This window comes from Phalacrocorax aristotelis, chromosome 3, assembly GCF_949628215.1.
Source record: "Phalacrocorax aristotelis chromosome 3, bGulAri2.1, whole genome shotgun sequence".
NCBI classification, from domain to species: domain Eukaryota; kingdom Metazoa; phylum Chordata; class Aves; order Suliformes; family Phalacrocoracidae; genus Phalacrocorax; species Phalacrocorax aristotelis.
In genome coordinates this window covers 127232956-127254187 of record NC_134278.1, presented here as the reverse complement: position 1 = coordinate 127254187, position 21232 = coordinate 127232956, and the positions used below count along the sequence as shown (strand labels likewise).

The 21232-nt window shown below is 46.8% G+C and overlaps 1 protein-coding gene across 1 annotated transcript in view; it reads right to left on the bottom strand.

The window, feature by feature from the left end:
• Positions 1-16561: 16561 nt before the first annotated feature.
• GALNT2 (polypeptide N-acetylgalactosaminyltransferase 2) overlaps positions 16562-21232 on the bottom strand; it is a 99139-nt gene continuing 94468 nt past the window's right edge. The window contains exons 15-16 of the mRNA XM_075089524.1: positions 18274-18393; positions 16562-17022 (exon numbers count right to left, since the gene is read on the bottom strand). Coding sequence (XP_074945625.1) covers positions 16867-17022; positions 18274-18393 — 276 coding nt within the window. The 3' untranslated portion in view covers positions 16562-16866. The remainder of the gene's footprint in view (positions 17023-18273; positions 18394-21232) is intronic.

Genomic DNA, 21232 nt, shown 5'->3' with positions numbered 1-21232 from the left:
GGAACGGCTGTAATATTCCTCAGCTGTGGATTGCTGTCGGAGAGGGGCCTTTGACATGGTCGGGGGGGGGGGGGGGGGGGGGGGAGTGTTTTTGGTGTTTTGGGTGTTTTTTTTTTAAACCCTTTAACTCTGGTGGGTCTGGTGAACAGCTGTTTGTATCACAGAAAAGGCCTTAAGTGGTAAATCCCTTTTGTATCACTCTTCTGAAGTAATGAGTACTTGTATTAGATGTTCAGGTGGTCCACACAACGCTTAGTGCAAAAATCTTATCCGTGAAAACATCACTCTGCAAGAAAAAAATGTTCATTTGATGTAACTGCAACAACCCTTGAATGCGTGGGGGACCTGGATGAAGAACCTAGCGGGAAAGGACCATAGCACCGTCCTGCAGGGCCACAATGTGCAGGACCTGAGATAAATAAAGAGGGGGGAGATGAGTGCAGTCTGGGATCCAGGCTCCTTGGGCAGACTGCATAGCCGAGCTCCTCTCATCCCTGCTCCTGAGAGGGCTCTGGAGGGAGCCAGGTTTGGACTAGGGAAGGGAAGATGCCAGGCTCATGCGGTTTGCTCGCAGGCCTGGCAGCTCTTCCTAAAATGAAGCAGCTGACAAATGCTTTCACTCTTCAAGTATTTACAGCACGCTCTGGATTTCAAGCAGAGCGTTTTGCCCTCTTTTCGCTAGTTATCAAAAGCCTAGACACTGAAAAGCAAAGCCGGGAACACTAGGTTCATCCATCCAGAACCCCACCCCACTTAGTGTCAAAGTAACTTTGTGGTCTTGTTCTCCAGTTAATCCGTGTCAAGGTGTATGCGAAACGCGACTGCTGAGCAATTCGCACCTCTCTGTGAAACGGAGTTACTCATTTGATGGAAAACAAATTGCCGGTCTCTCGGCCTTGCTTCCGCAACCTGGGTTTTTCTTCTAGTTATAAGCCAAATCTTTGCCTGGCATTTCGGTACTGAAATTAATAGTAACGTGACCCCACGATCTGGGGTGAGATTAGAGATAGCAAACCTCAGATTTATGCCAGCTGCTCCCGTATAGATGAGGCTAACCAGCACAGTCTGATACGAGGAGGAGTTTAAGGGGAACAGCAGGTTTGAGGAGGCAGCGGAAAGGTCAGGGGTTGGGCATGCGGAGGGAGAGGAGCCCGGTGATCCCTTCTAATTCTCATCTTTCCAGCATGTGTACCCGCCCCCCGCTGCCGTGGAATTAAAAAGAAAAGGCTGATGTTTAACACAACCAGTCTGCACAGCTGCTTTAGCAACACAGACCCTGCTTTAGCTGCATCGCTGGCCTCACTCCATGCCTGTCCTTATACTCTACACGTTCGGTAGTCATCGACCGTGGGGGTCGAAGCACGGCTGCATGTCAGCACAGCACGGAAGCGATAGCCCGAGGAAGCGCTGCTGTAGGAACAGGAACAATGGGGATTCTGGGAAGGGAATCTCCCCCTCTGTGTTTCGTTTTCATTTATTTTCAATATGTGCAACTTACATTCCATCAAATGCAGTGACGGTACCAAACGCAAGGACGGGCCCCAGCTGGCCGAGCGCTTGCAAGGTGGCTCCATCGCCGGCGCTCGCTCCATCAGCGACTGCAGCTCTGTTGCAAAGTTCCATGTTCTATTAAAATTCTAAAAATTTCTGTTGAAAATATAAATTCCAGAGGTAAAGCATACACTGCAATTGCTTTTTTTTTTCTTTTTTTCTTTTTTTTTTTTTTTTTTTAAAAACTTCTCAGAGCAATTTTGTAACAGCCAAGTCTTTCAGGAAATGCAGGTGTGTGACCTCTTCCCGGTAAGAGATACACAGCTGTGTTTCTGCATGGGACAGGGAACTACTTTTTTGACACCAGTTTTGTTCTACACAAAGGCACGCTTGCAATAAATTTTTACAAGTTTTTGTACACCATGAGCTAAATTCTGAGTTCCAAAAAATGTGAAGTGTGGCAACAACAAAATGGATTTATAGTATCACTCTGATATCTTGTCATGTGATTTTATTTCTTCAACAAAGTTTGTTTACAATCAACAACTTTGAAATACAGTCAGATATATTACTGGGTGCTTTTCTGTCTCGTTCTTTCCTGGAGTAGGTGGGGAAGATGTTTGGTAATCCTCTGGGTGTGTGGGCAACAGGACATGGGGAAAATACTGCTGGATAAATTACAGGTTCTCACTCCAAGACCTGACATCTTTATCCAACCATTGAGTACAAAGGCATTTTGTTTAGGAAGAGCTGAGTTTAAAAAGCCTTTCAATGCAGTGTGCACACAGGCATGGGACCGCTCTCCCCCCCCCCCCCCCCCCCCCCAAGCGATGCTTCCCAGCCACCCTTGGCAGGGAGGGGTGGACACAAGGACGCGGGCAGCCGTCGCCGCCCTCAGATACCTCCGCTGAACCATACCAGCCTTTTGCTGTTACCCCTCTCGACCCTTCCTTGCAGGGTGTGTCTGTGCCACCGGCGGTACCCACCGAAACCACGACCTGGGTGCCAAATAGGTGGCATTTGCAGGCGAAAGCAGTCACGCATCATTTGCGGATGCCCTGCGCTCCACAGCTCCAAGGCGACAAGTTACTACGACCTGATTTAAACCTTAAGCCACAAAGGGAGCGGAAAACCTTGCAGGAGAACATCTAAATGGGATTGCGGTGGGTCTTTGCCAGCAACCACGGTAAAGCTCCCCCCCAGGCCTTGGAGCTGTGTTCCTCCTTCGCCAGGTGTGTGCGAGTGTGGCTCAACACTGACCTCTTGCTGTGCTGTGGCAGGTGCCTGCCGTGTCCCAGCCTGCTCAGGGATGCCGCTTCATAGTGACGTCTGTTCCCCACAGGAAGAAATCTAGTTTGCATCTCAGTTGTGCAAAAAACACCCCCAGATTTTTAGGGACTGCTTTATTAAATATGAGCAGAAGCGACCAGCAGCGAGCCCCTTGGCGTTAGCTATTTAATATTTCTATGGCTCCGGTCTCGCGTTGGTGAATTCTCTTAAGTTGATCAGCTAGTATCGAACAAGGAAAGGGGAAGAGACTCAGGCACATTCAACACCTCTGAGCTCTCAGAAATCTTTTCAACATATAGGTAGCTGGATTGACAACCCTTAATGTGCTGGTCTGAAAGACATTTTAGTGTGAGCGAAAAGACAGTCTGGGCCCTTGACACAATCAGCTCCTCCAGGAAACAGGTTCCTTCTCTCCTATACCTTGCATTTTTAACGCCACAACAGTCACTGCCGAGTAGCTGGGGAAGAACCCGCAGGTTTCTGCTTTAAGACATCACATCCAAGCTCAAGAAGCGAACAAACCACAGCTTGCAGCACACAGTGGCGGGCTGGCTCAGCCCAGACTAGTGCTGGAAACACGTAGGTGCACCATCGGGGCGATGGCTGGGCACGAGCACGCCCTGGCTCGTGGCAGGGCTCCCCAGGGTGCGGCCAGCCGGGCACAGCACCCGCGCCCACGGGTGACTCCGTACATCGCTCCATAGGCGCGCAGAGGCAGGAGGGACCTGAGGAGCTGATGACGAGCCCCTGCAGTAGGACAGGCCGGGCACCAGCCAAGATGTTCAGCTGTGCCATAAACCAAATGTGAATGTCTCCGAGTTCGCTGTCATGGGTGGAGAGCCACCCCCGGCAGCTCCCTGGTCCCTGGGTGCGCTGCGAGCAGGGCTAACGCTGCTTGTAATCAGGCTACACGGTCAGAGCTGTGAGAGGCAACGTAAATCATCTTTAACGCAGTGATGGAATAAAACAAGAAATTTAATTTGTGAAATTATGAAATCCAGGATCTGATTACCACCGAGACGCGTGCACAGGCATAACCGCAGCGCTGCCATTTAAAACAGCGCCATCCATTCGGATCAGGGCAGGGCCTGCAGTAACTCACTCTCCCGTTAAATTATTCTCAGGAGAATTTGCAATTAATAATTCCAGCAACGTAGTCTTTCTTAATTAAGCCAAACTTAACGTTCTGTTTTGCAGTATTTTCTAATATCCTGTTCCACTTGCCCCTTCATCCCCAGCGGGATAAGAGTGCCAAGTCACAGGCACTGCAGAGAAGGATACCCCAGCCGTCACTAAGGCAAAGCACGGGCGCTCTTAAAGCGCCTTCACCCGAGACTTGAAAAACCACTTCACACATAACGAACCGCGTCTCATCAGACCCCCGCAAAGCAAAGCCATCTCAACTCTCTCCAGAGACCGTCTCCGCGCCCCAGTTTCCTTAGATTACAGCACGGGTCAGGCACAGTTTTCTTTGGGAATGAGAGTTTAAGAAAACAAAAGGCAAAAGGTGATGAGTATTGAGGAGCCAGAGGGGTCTCTCCCTTTCCTGCTGTTCCCGCTTCCCCAGGGGAGGGCTTGGGGACAGGACTCCCCCGGAACGCCTGCACTGACATCTGCAGCGATGCTGGCACGGGAGTCAGGTATTTTAGCCTTTCTTTGCAAAATTTGTTTTCTGCTAAAGGTTTTTGCCCGAAATCTATCCTTCACCCAAGAAGCAAGACCTGGATGAGCATAACCTCCCCTGAGCCGACAGGCTCACCTACCGCAGCGCAGCCCTGGCCCAGAGGCAGCTGCTACCAACTGCAACGTGGACACGCCGGGGCGCGGCAAGCCAAAACGTGCTCCTTTTCATACTTCCATGACTCGGGGATGGATTTTAATCTTCAAAGAAGGGTTCGATGCTCCTTCTGCAAGAATTGGACTCCCCAAGAACAGTAAGGCAGTTAAAATCACAGCGTTGGCTCGTACCCTTTGGGGAAACGGCAAAAGCAAACCGCTTTCCTCTGTTCTGGACAGACACAAAATTTAAAAAAAACCAAACAAAACCAAATAAAACCTCTTTGCAAACTTCCAGCAGGCAGGTACAATGATGCCAAATAAAAATCTACAGAAGTGGAGAGTCATGAGGGAAAGGGGAGGAGGGCAGAGACATTAATTTGCTGTGGATACGGTTAGCATCTGCAGCCAGCCACGCCAGAATAAACTGCAAATCACTCTCAGGAGCTGGCATGTTCATTGCCTATGGTCTGTCTGTATCCCAAAGCCTTGTACCCCAAAACTGTTGGAGATAAAGACAAATACATCAATTAATGTGCATATCTGTCTTTTGACCATTGGGACTGAAAAAGCCGGTCTCCAAACATAAGCAACGCTATCTCCCCCCAGCCACAGAAGGAAGTCCCAATCCAGCACTCGCAATGATAAATACAATTCAGTACCTGTCAGCTTTCCTCCAGTTTGTGCACATTGTTCCTCTTATTGTCTCTCTGAGTCATCTTTTTTCAGTCCTCTCCATTACTGTGCCCAACAGCCCACTACCATCCCGTCCAGCGCTACTTCTGAGACGGGATGGAAGAGGCATCCCAACAACCAGCTTAGTGTAACATTTTGTGTTCAAATAATCACCTTTTTTTATTCCTATCCCGTGATTAATATAGACCAGAGCGAGCACTGCTCCGTTCAGAAAAGCAGTTTCAAAAGTGCCACTGCGGAGTTGCACGGTTTCTGTCTTTTCAGACGCCAGATGATGTCAAGTATTAACTAAACTGAACACTGGTGATGACCCACAGTCTGCAGCCAGACTGAGCAATCAGTGCTATTAAATACTGCAAATCGGGTGTAACAAACTTATTAAAATATGAGCGATACTAGCACTTTTAATCAAGAAAATTCGTTACTGCAGCCAGGAGGTTGGTGCGTGTGACCCTGGACTAGAGAAGCTCTGACATACCTGAAAGGTACTTCGGTTGGACCCAGACCAGCAGCTCAACTTCCATATTCCTTATGGGGTCTTGGCCAGTGCAATAAACAAACATTAGCTAGTTTAATTAGATTATCCATATTCAGCAGCATTGTCTCTCTTACCTGGGGTAACAGAAGCCAGTTTCAAGGCATTGTGCACTACAGTGATTTCAGAAGCTGCTTTTACATTGCATAAAATATACCTGCCTTCCCCGTGGCCTGGGGCACGTACACACACACGCGTAGACACCTGAGTGGACTCAGGGGGTGCCAGCAACAGCTTTCTATTGCCCTTGCAATGAGCAAAAGAGCTTCCCGAACTTTCGTTCCACAGGCTACCACGAACAACCTGTTTCTCGTGATTTGTCCAGCAACACCACCATCAAATTCCAATGGAAACATCTATAGAGACAAGGTGGTTCAACAGAGCAGTTGCAACCTGCATAGCGCAAAGAGCTTCCAAGGCACCGGGGTGAATGTTTCTCTGATTACTTCCCAGCAGAGGAGCCTGCAGGAGGGTTGACCTGGCACCCTCTTAGCAAGGGAGCCCAGGTGGTGCCTGGCAAAACAAGGGAGCTTCCCTGCTACAGCCCAAGCTTCAGCAGTGCTGGAAATCCTGTCCTGCAGGAGGTGGGGACCCAACCTCATGCCTGTGCTTAAGCTTATAGGGCACCAGATTAGCCAGACCCTCCTCTTCTCTCCACGTGCTTGCGCTACCTATTGTGTCATCGGTTTTAGGGCTGCTGGTCCCAACCAGCTCTGCTTTCGTGCTGCAAATAACCAAATCACTTTGATGCTCCCCAAAAGGGAGAAAACTAGAACAGAAAGAGAGAAAGACAGGCTTTCCTCTTACTGTTTCTTTTCAAACAAGGAGGAGCTATTTATGACATCCTTGGGTTCATCGTTGCAAGGCAGCAGTGCCTTTTCCCAGCTGACAGAGCCTCCCTAGCAATGACAGCCTCGCAGCAGCCTGCAGGATTTTATTGCCGGAGGTAGCTTAACCCAGTTTCTCACATAGTTAATGAAAATCAGCAGTGGATGAGATTTGCTGCTGCTGCGGTTATTCAGGACCCTGCGCAAAGGCCGAAGCGCCCAGGAACGCATGAGCACCTCTGTCTCCTTGAGGCAGGTTTACTTAAAAATGGTTGGTTGCAGAGTCATCTTCCCGCATTGCAAACAAAGAATAACAACTTATCTGGAGTCTAGGGGTTTTACACACCGCTCCAAAAGCTGCCCTTCCCCCCTGTCAGCCCCTCGGGGCTGCGTGGCTGAGGCACTCAGCGGAGGGCACGCCACTCCCTAGGCAAGAGACCTAAATCCTGCTTTGCCCATTGGCACCGCAGGGTGCTGGAGGGGTTTGGGTGCTGCCTTTCCTCCCCTACCACCAGTTAGCTCCTCTGGGATACTTTCACCCCGCAGCAGGCCCCACGGGACAACCCAGGGGCATCCTCTCTGGAGCAACGCAACTGCTCCACAGTCCCCAGGGCCGAGGAGGAGTCACCCCGCCGAGAGGGACAGCCTTCGGAGGCACCAGTAACGGGGCTGGCACCACGCACGCCAGGCCCTTGCCCACGCGGGTGCACGTCGGCAGAGCACGGCTGATGGGCCCAACGCTGCCCTTCCCGGCTGCCCCAGCAGAGCTCTGAGCGCTCGCTTCCGCACGTGCCCAGCGAGAGCATCTCTGGCCAGGCAGCACACGAGCGGCCCTAGCACGTAGCAAGAACAGCAACAGCTTTGTAGGTGTGTCGGAGCCGTTCAAAGCAGCGGGGAGAAGCTGGAGCGGGAGTGTTTTAGGAAAGGGTGGTAAAGGGTCACTATCGTGGGATGTTTTGGCCCTTTGGCACCTTCACGCAGGCCTCGTGTTTCATGGGATGCTCCCTGGATGGATCCCGAGTCGAGCTCTGGCTGAAGAGCTTCACTGTAACTTTGAGGCAGCGGCTGGAAAAAGACCCAGGACTTAAGTTTGGCGTGGCTGCTGGAAGTTAATTAAAACAACAAAAACAAACTGAAGAGAGGGCTGTGCATATGACAGGGTACATCAGTCGAATCAGGTAGAGCTTGTGCTAATTATATGAGTCAGACCAAACTCCCTGCAGCAAGCTTTCTCTACCTTTCCACCTCCTCAGGGCTAATTTAAGAGCTGTTCTTTGCAGCTCATAATAATCATAAGGAAAAAAATCAAATTCTGTTCTGCCAAAAGGAGGAAACTGGAACGAGGGAACCAGCGGGAAATCTGTCTTGCTGCCATCTCTGGCTTTCGTAAGGAAACTTGCGCTCTGCGGGACCCAGTCAAAGGAAAGGGAGCTGCCAGCAGGACGCACGGCTCGAGGCCTCCCTGCGAGGGGAGCCGGGCAAGCGGGGCCCCTCTGCTGGGAAAGGGAAGGCCACTTCCCACAGATAAAAAAGCAGTGGGCTGGTATGTATAGGTGAACAGAGAAATAACTGTACAGAGAACCAGATGGAGAAGCACTTTCTCTGAGCATACCTTGCACTCCGCCAGCCGCTTTCGTCCATACAATGCCCCCAAATCTTTCCTGCGAGGGGCAAGAGTGGCAACCTCCCCAGCCCTGAAAGGCAGCCCCTGGCAAGCAGAAAGCATCAGCGCACTAAGAGAGCGCTGCACACGCTACAGCCCCAGCTCAACAACGTGCTTGACACGCATTTGTGGCTACTCTCGCTCCAGCCTTTGCAGGCGCAGGGAGCGAGGCCGACACCTCCACCACAAATATTCACACAACGCCAGGACGGAGCGAGCAGGCTAACAGGTCGTGTTCAGCTCACACGGATCTGGGCCTGCCCATTGCGTCCCCCATGAAACGACCTTTTATTTGTCCAGGTCTAAGTAAGGTATTCCTTTCCTCTCAATGTTAAAGTGAATGCCTTTTTATTCTTTTTTTTTTAAATCATCTTTCTGGAAAGTCACTCGATGGCTCTTGCTCCGAGGGCGTTGCTCACTCCTGCCAGGCTCGGTTCTGCTCCACATAGGCTGGGCATGTAAATTGTTTTCATCCATATGAAACATATTGCAAAAGTGTAGTGCTGGCACTAACAAAACCAGTGGGGCTGGTTCCCACCAATCCCACGGCGAAGGAGTTCCACGTTGCAAAAGCCACGTCCCCTTTTTGTCATCGCTTCTCTAGCAAAGGAGCCCAGGGTGCCCCTTCTTGAACCAGGACCTCCTTTGTGCCAGGTGAGGCTATTCAGAAGCTCAGACAAGCCTTTCTCCAAGCACTGCTAATAAAGGTCTAAATTCAGATGCAGCACAAAGATGATGGCTTTCAGGCTCATGGAAAATGCCACAGCATGTTTTCAGAAGTCCATAAAAACTTGTTTTCTTTAGAAGTCTGTGAGCTCTGAAAGACCGTCCTCAGAGACTGCAGCAAAGAGACACCAGAATGTCAAAGCTGAGTGAACACTTCGGTCTATTCCAGCACACAATCCTGCTCTGGAAAATGGGAACCACAATAGCTCAGAGGTCCCAGGTGGACAACCAGTGTTTGACATGTTCCCCGAGCAAAGCGACAGACCCTCAAGAGTCTCCGTTCAGGTCAGCAGCCTGCAAGCACTGCTCGTGGACATCTGGCAGTGCTTTGTTTATTGTTTTCATCCAACAACCCCCTCGCCACCATCTTATCACCTGCAGGCCCCCTGTTGATTTGCCTTGCTATGCTGCATTTGGAAGGTGGACCACCCCTCGGGCTCCCTGGCTCTCGGAGCACTGTCTGAAAGCTGGCTGTCTTCGTTACAAAGCCCAAAGTACAACACGAGCGGTAAGTATCTGTGGAAATCGTACGTAAGTAACAGCTGTAAGAGCCTCATTGTGTTCGCAGTGGAGTCGAGAGGAGGACCTTCATTCCTCCCCATCCCTCCATCTGCCTTGAGGACAGCTCAGGGAACGGCCGTAGCAATGGATGGTCTGAAAAACCTGCTTCTCAGCTAGTTTAAGAGGCTCAGTCTGTAAGGGGAAAAGTTAGGAGGTGACAGAATCAGACTCCAGCATCTCTGATGCAAAGAAGAATACTTTGAGGAATGAAACTTAATTAGCAGACAAAATGGCTGGGAGTTGAAGCCTGACATTCAGCCTGGAACCAATTACTCATTAAAAAAAAACTTATATTGGAATAGCTGACAAGAGGACAATTAGACCAGCTGAGGAATAAAATGTCCTAATTAAAATTCAACGGTTTCCTGTGATGTTTAACTGCCTGAATTTTGTTTTTGAAAAAAATTACTCTCCTGAACATTTCTGAAAATTGTATCGAGTCCTTCACATCCAAGCTGAATGCTCTTGTCGGAGGTGACGTCCAAACAGAAGCTGAGGGCTCTGCGCAGATGTTACACCTTATGCTGTAGAGCACAGGAGAGGTAGATCTCATTTTACGTTAAACTGTGAATTTACTGACTTCGAAATACATTCTAAGCTGCAGCTCTGCAGCTACTTCTCCCCACCCTCTCACTTTGCACCTCTCTCTCTTCCACTTGACTTTTTTAAAATCTTTTCTACCTAGACATCAAGATATGAGTAAGCCACTTCCGTAGCCACTACTATGACAGAAGCCCTGACCCCTATCAGTGACCTAAAGATCCAACCCCTTTCAAAAACCTCATGCAATAGGAAAAGTAAAATCAATGTCTTCATCCAACGCTGGAACCAGCTGGCAGAGAGCCGATGGCTTGCACCATACCACGCAAAACGAACTGCGTGCAAGACGGAGCGTTTTCTTTCTCAAGATGGTCTAAACTGAGGCGTTATGTCCCTTCCAAGTAGGAAAGCCCCTATCAAACGTCAGCTTGGTGTTGAAACAGAGACCTTGATGTAACTTAAGAACGTTCTTTGTCTTTCTCTCTGTCGCTCTTCCTCCTCTCTTGCCGCTACAGGCGCTGCTGGCTTAAGACCCGGATATCAGCAAGAAGACTGTTTAGGTATAAATAATGTTATTATTCTGAAAGGCATCTCTGCTGGAAGCAAAATGGAACGTCGCTCATCTCAGGCTCTCCCATGAAAACAAGAGGTTTGATTTTATGGCCTAGTTAAGCCAAGCTCAAATGGCTTTCAGCTACTGAAAGTAGCAATGCTCTTTCCACGGGGTGTTTTCTTGTTTGCTAACCTCCCTTACACCCCACGCTGGGTCACAGCGAGGCTTTCCTAATGCTCCTTTTAACCGCTGCTAGCTCAGAGCAGCACAGGACAGTGACAAAACTGCACCCAAGGGCTCGCAGCGATGAGCAGGGAGGAGCAATACCTTAAGCAGATGCTGGGTCCCACCGCTCCGCAGGGCGGGCAAGCTGCTTTTCTGTTTCCCTGGTGCTGGAGCGGGGAGTTCAACACCTTCCCCTCTCGCCTGCCTCTGGTTATGAAGCGCTGCCACTTTGCGCCACTCCAGCTCCCACGACCCTTCAAAAGGCCAGCTCAACTCTCCAAGACAGACTGAAAAATAAAGTTAATCTTGTCCTATTGCCTCATTAACTTGTCTCGTGGAATGGGCGCCGACGCTAGCACAAGGGAGGAGAGGCAGGAGCATCCCTCTCCCCCGCAGCAGCAATAGGCTGGCTCACCTGAGCAGGGAGCTGCCCCCCAGGAATCCACCTCACGCCCGCTTCAAAAACAACTCGCTGGAAAGGAAGAAAGGTGGCACCAAAGTTAAAAGTGTTTTGCAGAAGTGGTGCTCACCACGCAACCCGAGCACAACAGCCGTTTTCGAACCCTCTTTTTACCGTAATGCCCGGGGATTACCAAAGGTGAGGTTTAGTTAATACAGGTATGGCAGAAAATAGAGCTATTTGTTACTTCCAGATCTTTTTTAATAAAAAACAACGCCCAAAATCCTTGGATTAAAAACATCTGCTAGGTAGAAATAGGGACTTGAATTCAGACAGGTCCCTCTTCCCCCCACACAGAGCCACAACATGCTGCTGTGCTGCCAGGAATCAGATCAAACCAAAAGATTCAGACAACCTCTTGGAGGGGTGTGCAGAGGACATCTGTGGGCTGACTTTATTCCCACTTTTTGAGCTTGATTACTAGCAGGTCTTAAAATAACTACCGGATGTTAAGCTGTAAATAAAATGTGCAGTCTAACAAAAGATGCAACCCTGACATTTATGCTCGTTCTGTAATCATGGCTTATTATCCCAGAGTATTTTTTTTCCAGTGGTTTCTATTCATTTGAAATCATTCTGTGCAGGAACAAGCCTCTCGCTAGAGCGCTCTGTAACAAGTTATTGCGATGAAATTATTCGCTGTATTTCAGGCTGGATGAGGACGCGGGTGATGCATACATGCAGCTCAGGACCACATAGATTTTATAGAGCTTCTATATTTAATATACACCTAAGTAAAGGCAGAGTAGACCTTGCTATCTGTATACAAAAAATAACATTTTAAAATAAGTAAGACTACGGCAGTAACACCCCAGGCAGGAACTGGACTATGCTCTGTAGGACCCACCTTAAACACGACAACAGCCCTTACCTCAAGCAGATTACAGCTTTTTAACCTCTCCCACTGTTCAGCTTCCTTTCCAAACGCACACAGGCGGCGAAGGTATAAGGCAAAGGAAACGATGGGGCTCTGGTCAGAAGTCACAGAAAATTTGCTGGATGGTTCCTTCAGCCCAGACACTTACGCGAAGAAGTTTGCTGAGAACAGTACGTACAGGAAATGTGTAAGATCCTAGGCACAGACGTGAGACGCGTGTCTACGTTTAACATTGGATCAGATTAAAGGCTTCTAGTGCCAGAAGCCCCTTACAATTATCTCTTTTATTACCCATCAGCTCGCAGGTGTCAAAGCGCATTTCAGATGGAGAACCCTCATTCGAGTCCTCAGATAAAATCTGCAGAGTTGTTGCTTTTGTTTACCGCAGTTTGACCGGGCCTTTTCACTTTTGCCAGCCATTAAGGATCTATTTGCTTGATTTAATTTAGACTTTCTGAAAGGTGCCAACTAGTCACCGACTTCTGGCCCACAGGGAGAGTAACTCTGCACCCAAGAACTCTCTTTTCCTACAGCCCGATAGGTAAATATCTTCCTGTCAGGATAATTAAGAGAGTACAAGTGTTTAAATCTTTCCTGTAAGCGCCTCTGCAGGCGGTGCTAGCTGAACACGTCCTTGCGCTAACTGTAAAGCTGTTTCCTAGGCCTGCAGCAAAGATCCTAGTCCTGGATGCCACAGCGCGGGAGAGGAGGACGTGTGCCCCAAGAACTGACTTGAGCATCTCTGAAGCTGGACAAAAACATCACCGATGAGATGTTTTCCCTCATGCATCCTCCCGCTTCCCATTTACCCTCCCAGAGCACTGAACCATGCCCTACCCGCTCGGCTTCCGCCCACCTCTCCCAAGGGGACGCCGTCCTCGAGCACCATGCCCCGGCCCCAGCTCCGCTTACCCTCACAGCGGCGGGGAGATCTTGCGTTCACAGCTCTCCGTCACCTACCACGGAGGGTTTGCTCCCTCCCCAACTGTGCCAGTGCAAGTTCACCTGCAAGCTCTCTAAACTGTGAAGGGTTTGCTCCCCAAAATACCTTTCTTTAAAAAAAAAAAAAAAAAGGTTGGTTTTTTTTTTTTTGTTTTAAATATGGAGTATTTAAGATCTAGCTTCAAGTGCACCACAGAGCCCGGAATTACTACCCTGCACAACAGAAAGCGGAAAGGCAAGACGAGCAGATGCACCCCAACCAGCTTTGCAGCTGAGGAAATCTGTAATTTCAAATCATGGAAGGAACAGCATGTTTCGAAGTCGACAACGTGGGGGCTGGACATCGAACCGAATGGTTGCGACGTGGATATCTGTCTGCTGGAGAAACAACTCTAAGCTGTTTCAACAATACATGAGGCGTAGCAAGTGGTGTTGGTGCGGTGTCGCACTGATATTGATAGAAACTACTCAGACCAGCAAAAAAAGCCTGAGGAATCCCAAATGCATGGAGACAACGTGCCGCCTGCTTACTCAGCATGGTGGGGTGGAGATAAGTTGAAGCCAAACTGAAGCTCTACCCAGTGAGACACCTGATCGCTTGGGCCAGACAGTGGAAGCGTCGAGAAGATTAGGCCTAATGGGGCAGGACGGGGGTGCCTTAACAGTGTATTTTCAGGTGACCACAGTCAGTGTTAACTCACTCCTTAATGTAAAGCAGTTTCTAGAATAAGACTATTTCCTCGAAGTTATCACAGTCATTTAAATACAAATTCTCTTCCCATACATGCAAATACACACCCACATATACACACTTTTAGAACAGGAACTTCATGAAAAAAACCAAGTGAAGCATTTGAAAACTACTTCCATCTACAGGCTGCAGCCAGACTGCTCGGTTTTACTCAGTGATATTAATGACCACACATTTATCTATAAAGCATTCTTCTTTATTTAAGTTAAACAATTTTTCAAGGATGGTTTCCATCTATAAAATGAATAAAGTACAAGCTCTGTACAGCAGACTTTTCAAACCAACTGAAAAAACAGTTTCCAAACTATGTTTTGAAAATCTGCAGAACAAACAATATCACCATTCTTGCTCTGAAGACGGTAAGAAACGTTCTCGGGAGACTCCACCGCAATTTGCTTCAAGGGCTCTTAATTTGTCTTTCAAACGGGCAAGTGTCTTCAACATTAAAAACCCCTAAAATCACAGTAAGTAACTTTGGCACGCTGTCACGTAAACGCAACGAAAGGATACCGCTTCTTGTCTGTTCTCTCAAAGAAAAGCAATGCTGCCTTCAACATACAGCTCCTGTATTAAACCCCCTACGCACAGCAACCGTGAGGAGTTAGTGACAATATTCCTGCTTTATACGACAGCCGTTGAACATTAAAGACTTAAGAGGTGGAATATGGATTTTTTTTTTTTTTTTAACTAGCAATTCTGATTCAGAGTTAAGAGGCAGGTCAATATTCAGAGTTGCAACTGCTGATTTCCATTAGTACTACCCTTACTGTGATCAGAGTTGCAAAAGGCAATACCTCCATGGCAGAAGGCGAGGGGTTGGGGTTTTTTCCTTTTACATTCTGGTTTTCAAAACCTCAAACAATTGACTTGCTGCTGAGCCCGTATTTCAGCATTTATTTTCCAGAATACGAAGAAATCTACTGCTATGTTTATGAATCACATTCTTCAAGTTCTCAGCTAGGTTAAAAGGCTACAGATAGGGAGAGACTAAAAGCTGAAAAATAGTTTTATCCACTGTATGGCCTCTAAAACGGGCAAGTTTTGAGAAAGTGGACTGTGAAAAGGCAAAAAAAAAAAAATTATTCATTGAAGAAGTCAGACGATGGATGAGAGAAACTGGACTTGATGCCCCCATCCAAAAGGTATGCAGGTACTTGCAAGCCGTAACTTCGGACACACGAGGTATTTCTGGGCACGTTGACTGGCGCAGCTGGAGCTGTGTTGCCCAGAGTACCACCACCTCTACACCTAGTGCACAGATGCAGCCAAAGGAAACCCCCAAACACTGGGAACTGCTCTACTTCCAGGAACAGGAACAAAGAGGGGAACTGTACCAGCATACCACAGTACAGATGTGTTCCACCTCCTTATGATCAACCCTTACATTTTTTGAGATCCATCGTCTCACCAAAGCGACTCCCTGGCACTGCACGGCTGCACTGATTTTTGTCTCGCTTATTAGTCCTTATTTACCTTCCCTGTTCATTTTAAAAGCTCATTGAAGCATTTGCTTTTAATAAAAAAAGTATATAGTCTATGCCAACATAAGAAAGGACAGGCCAAAGTTGGGGTTAACTTTGACAGTATTATTTTAATATAAAAATGACATCAGCTGGGCTGAAGCTGCAAAATGCACGGGCTGTATGGTTAAAAACACATAGAATCTGCTGGTATCCAGGCTGATTCCCAGAGCCAAGCCTGAATCCACTCAAAAGCTCCATTTAAAGAAACAAAAATGGATAAAAAAAAAAATTCCCCAGTAGTAGGTCTATAAATTAAGCAAGTGCAATTCGGAGATATTACATAGCTGCTCATCCTTGCAAATTAGAGTTCAGATCTTGTGCTGTCGACAGTGACGTTACTGCTCTACCTTATTCCTACAACTCGGAAGGGGAGTTTGAGGCAAATAGATTTTTCTCATTAGGGCCCAGGATAAAACTGTGCTGAACCCACATGGCTGCATGAAAGGTCTGCACTGTTTCTGTAATTTTGTAACAAAGGAAGTATTTTAAAGACAAAGCACTACGGAAATGATCAACACAAATATCAAGTACAAGTTTAACGTTACCCAGAGCACATGTAATGAATTTCCAAGTTGGAATAAACAATCCGAGCAATCATCTGTACAGATGCATTGGCTTATTCTGCTATCTTCTTTCTCCTCCTGAGTTTCATGGTCTCCAGTGAGGGTGAAGCGTTAAGAAGTAGATCCAGTTTGCAAAGCAAAAGCATCCAGTGTTAGCACGGACATCATACTCAGCAGCACAAAATCCGCACCCTCATAAAGTTTCACTCTCCTAACATTCCAACCCAATTTCTGGTTATACGTATGCCAATCACTTCCTTGATAATTATAGGATGATGAAAACTGATAGAAATCATTGGGAGCTGACAATATATATACTTTTATATATTTATATTTAGAGTCCATCATAGAAAAGTTCATATTAAAATTACCAAGTACACACAGGAGAGAAAAAAAAACCCCACCCTTCAAAATGACACTTCTGTTTCTGGAAACAACAAACCGTGATTGATTTCTATGCAAATGGAAATTTCAAGTGACCTTCTCCTAGTAATTTTCCCCGCCCTCCCCTCCCAGACCCTGTTCCCCACAGGTGTATCTTCAGATCCTTTTTTTTTTTTTTATCATACATCAGTTGTTCCTACAGTTAATTATCCGCTGTGCAAGTATGTAACTGAAGACAGAAAGGAACCATTGAAGTCTTCACACCAAGAAGGAATTGTGCTGCAGTCACGTTCAGTGACATCTTTGCAGTGCTCCAAGTCCCCTGGATCCCTGGTCTCTGCTTCAGCGCTCTCCTACTTTCAGATAAAGGTGGAATACTGAGGTATATAAGTTCCGTGGAAAGTTTTAAGAAATACATCAGTAATTCAATCAAAACTTTGCCCAACGTCTATGAATCGAAACAGCATTTTGCTTGTAGTCCTTCTACTGCTGCAGATTAAGTGTGAATTTCCACTGTTGTGACAAAGAAGGACTGCAGATCTCAACGGTGAGACCACCATTTTTGGCATTTCGGCTGTCTAGACAGAGGTTGCTGCCAACGTGCCTCAGTTTAGAATTGCTTTCTATTTGTTCCCATTTCTGGAAGAGAAAAATACAGTTAGTGAGCTGGAAAAGGATAAGTTCTACATCCTGTCCTTTGCAGCCTTCATAAGCTTCCCGGGCTTGCGCTTGGGAACACTGAAAGCTGCGATAATAGTGCACTGTTTAGGTGATCCTTGAATACCTGTATATAAATTACGGCAAGCCTTGCCAAAACAACTGTTCATTCAGCTAACACACTGCAATAGATACAGAACACGCCAAATGGTTTTGCTCTACTTCAGCACTTCTCAGATACGCTGTTATACCGTGTTACCTGTGGGAAACCTTCCGTCTGAAAAAAAAAAAAATAAATAAAAGCCACAAAACTCATCCACGTATCACTACAATTCTGGACTAGTCACTAAAGACAACTTCACAGGAATCCAGAAATCTGTCAGACACCTTTCAGTCATACAGAAGACAACCAGTCAGTCTGTGCCGTCAGCAGCTCCTTGCCCAAGGTGATGCCAAGGATAGACTAAAACCCAAACACAGGTTGTTAAAAAGTTCTCCGTGTTGTGTTTCTAGCATTGTGCCTTTAAACCTTAGCAAGAAAATCTCGCTTCCCTCTCCTGAAAAAAGTGGCAAGAATATTCTTCCCTCATCAAGGAATAGCATTTCAGTTATCTGTCTGCGAAAACTGACATACAGAAGCACGGAAGCTGGCAGACGATCAGAACTGATGACTTAGCAGAGAGAGATTAACTGTTATACGACTAGATCAAAAAGACGCTATGACTCTGCAAATGTGACTTTCCACAGGCACGGGAAATAGATGAAGTTACAACGCTGCATTGATAGAAACGCCTTGAAGGAGTCGAGTGCTGCTATAAATACGCCACAGCTGAAAAGAAGAAAGGAAAGCCAAGCCACGTTCTTCTGAGACGCAGACTAGATAATCTTCAAACTTCTGTGGAGAAGGCCTTTCCAAAATACATTGGGGAATATATATTTTATCTCAGACAACAGGCGTGGCAGCTGAAGACTGTTACACACCAACGCTGGCGGGTGAAACCTTTATATAAGGCCAGCATGGGGATAACACCTCTGTATGTTCACAGAAGATTGCCTAAGAAAAGAACAGCTCGGTACGCAAGCTTTTTCCTGCTGCCTTGCCCAGATGTCGTGCACGCTAACAGCGGCGAGCGCAGAACAGACAGCAGGCACCATGAGCAGCGCATGCTCTTGCATCTCAGTCACGACCCTTGCTCTCCCACTGTTTGCAGAGCGCGCTCGCGAGACACTAACCTGTCTGCTGTCGTTTTCCCTACAGCCCTGAAGCTTTATTAGTGAACCAGGTGCTCTCTCCACAACAGTAAGGCACAAATCCATATGTTTCACCGACTTGTCCTTGGTTAAGGCCCATTCCTAGAAAAAGGAAGAAAAAAAAGGTGTACAGAATTGCGTATATTCACATACGCACGAAGTGCACTTGCTACCTCTCTGCATACATAGCACAGGTTAAAATCCTGTACATGGACACGTACGAACTTTCAGACAGTTTGTTGCTTCCCACAGAGCAGGGGAGGAAAAAAGGGTCTTTTTCAAACACAGTAATTCCAACCGCTTCAGTGTCCCCAAGCCCGCTGTTTGCTCCCTCTGCTGGCTTCACACACACACATCAGACAGTCACGCAGGCCCTCAGGCTTAAAACACTTGTCCAGCTATATTTTTAGCTGTCTATCTATATGTCTGTGTATTACACAGCCCTCATATAAATCTCTCCTACATAGACAGTATATGTAAAAAATGACATACGTAATTATACATATAAAAACCCTAAAAGCTCAGGCTACAGCTTCGCTGGCCACCCTGCCCACAAGCTAAACAAAGCTAAACAGTGAGGAACAGTAGTTCTTAATACGACAGAGACCACCAGAAAGCAATACACAAGCGGGCCAAACTCAATGGCAGAGGGTGAACGTTACTTGCTATCCAAGGCACGATGTACAACAGAATTTCATTTGAACGCATTTAAATATGCAACTTCTTAAACAGAGAGCAAGAAAAGCTATTCTGTATGTACTGCTGCCCGGCTTGTTTGATCTCAGCATCCTTCTACACGGGGCCAGATCTCGCACTGATGTTCAGATTCTCTCCATGCCTTCCTCCCCAAAGTTTGGTCTCCAGGATCCAGACTGGTCTTCATTTGTCTAATTATCCTTGAGGAAGGAAGCTGATCTATCAACTAAAGCCATGCTAGTTACCCAAATCATGCTTGTCGCTACTTAAAGCATCACTAGCTTTTCTCCAGCAACTAAAGAGGATTCAGAGTTTTGTAATAAAAAACCCTAGATACACAGGGCTAAGCCTGGCTACCTTTAAATGTTATTTTGCAAGCAATGAGTGTTTCAGGAAGAAATTAAATGACTAATCCCATTACATTTTTTTTTTTTACTTATTATCTGATACCATAACTGAATTTCTGGCTTGCATCATCACTTTTAAACTCAGCAGATTTAACAATGATTAAATTCCTTTGAAAACAGATGCTCAGGAAACAATCAGAACTTCTGTCCCACACAATTACAGGTAATCGCCATCGTACAGGGAGCAAGCCTTTAGATGGGCACCATATTATACAAGTGCTAGAATGATGACAACTATGCAAAACAGAGCAAAGGCAGGAGAACTGTGTTTCCCTTCGCTTGTTTCTCAAACCTAGAAGCTGAAAACTTTTCCTTTCACTCTCAATGTCAAATATTTTCTACTACGGTAATCTCAGATGATGGCAAAGCTACTTGCCTTCTCAGTTCTGTCCAGTTTGTAAGATGTCAACAAGAATCATTAATAGCCACTTTTAACAATATAAGTTATTTTCAGAGTTTCTCAGGAATCACAAATGCCCCTGAAAAAGATGGCCCCCTTGTAAGATTTGTACTGAGCAGTGACAGCGGAAAATACTACCAGGGAAGTGATAAAACTCATGTTTGAGAACCCTGCAGTCAGAGAAAGAGCCTTGAAAATACTGCTGTATACATCTTTACGCTGCCATCAGAAGGCTGGAAGAGCCCCAGACACAACTGCAATCACGCAAGAAAATCACATTTAAAAGCCAAAGATACTGCTTCACAAAAGCTCCAAGCTCTGCTGCTGGAGACGACTACGTGGTGGCCCTTCACAGTGAGAAACAGAGCGTATAGATGCTTCTCTGCAGTGATCAGGAACTACGACTAGCTATAATGGAGATAAGATGAAGCAAGTTCCACCACACCAGAAGAAAAGAAAAATTGGAAGCAGTGCGTGCGCTGAGGGCACAGGCTGGAAACAGGACAGCTCTGCGTAACAATTTGAAAATTCTTCTGGATCTGAAAAACACACCTGAGAAAACCGGTGTCATAAATCAGAAATAAAGTTAGCAGCACACCACTCACCTGAAACCTTCCCCTTGCATCTAAGTGCGTCTGGCTTTAGCTCCTTATCATAACCCTACATATTTGTACGTGATTGTCAAATACACCACAATTTCTTCAGCTCTTTAGGGGTCCACATCTACCTTTTTATCACTGAATTGCACGTTGGGAGGAGCGGAAATCCCGCTTTAACTTAGATTTTGCATTTTAAGTTGTGTTGTGCGTAAGCCAGAGTATGCTCTTCAAATTTTAGAAGATCTCCACAGCCTATAATATTTGAGCACTCTTAATCCTCCCCCCCCCCCCCGCCCCCAAACCTTCCCGATAAGAATAGATGCAACACACATAGCACAGATCTAAAGACTTTGCTTTGTTCTCTATCCCTCTTCTCCCATGCTGAGCTCGCTGTGTTCATTCCCTCCCATCCAATATGAATTCTGCTTGGACATAAAACCTGGTTTTGACCTGTTCTGCCTCTTAATCTGCCTGAACATCTTCTCACAGGGACCTGTTCAGAGCAAGTGCGTATTAGTTTGTCAAGGTCAGCTTCACAGAAGAACCTACACAGGAAAGAGGGTGAGATTTGGGGGAAGGGAGCTTGAAAGAGGAAGCTAACTTTGTGTATCTATAGGGAATACACAACATCACCAGAAACTTCCAAGGTTTCTGCACCAAGGCCATTCTGATGCATCCACCCTTTCTCCTAAAAAACACGGTGGTGTTCTGAAAGATGCGTGTACTTTTATAAAGGTAATAGGAAAAGCCTCCCTAGATACGTTCTCCTTAACGGTAAGGAGAAGAGGCATATCTCAGATGTATGATGGCAGCGCATTCAAATCAACATGATACATCTT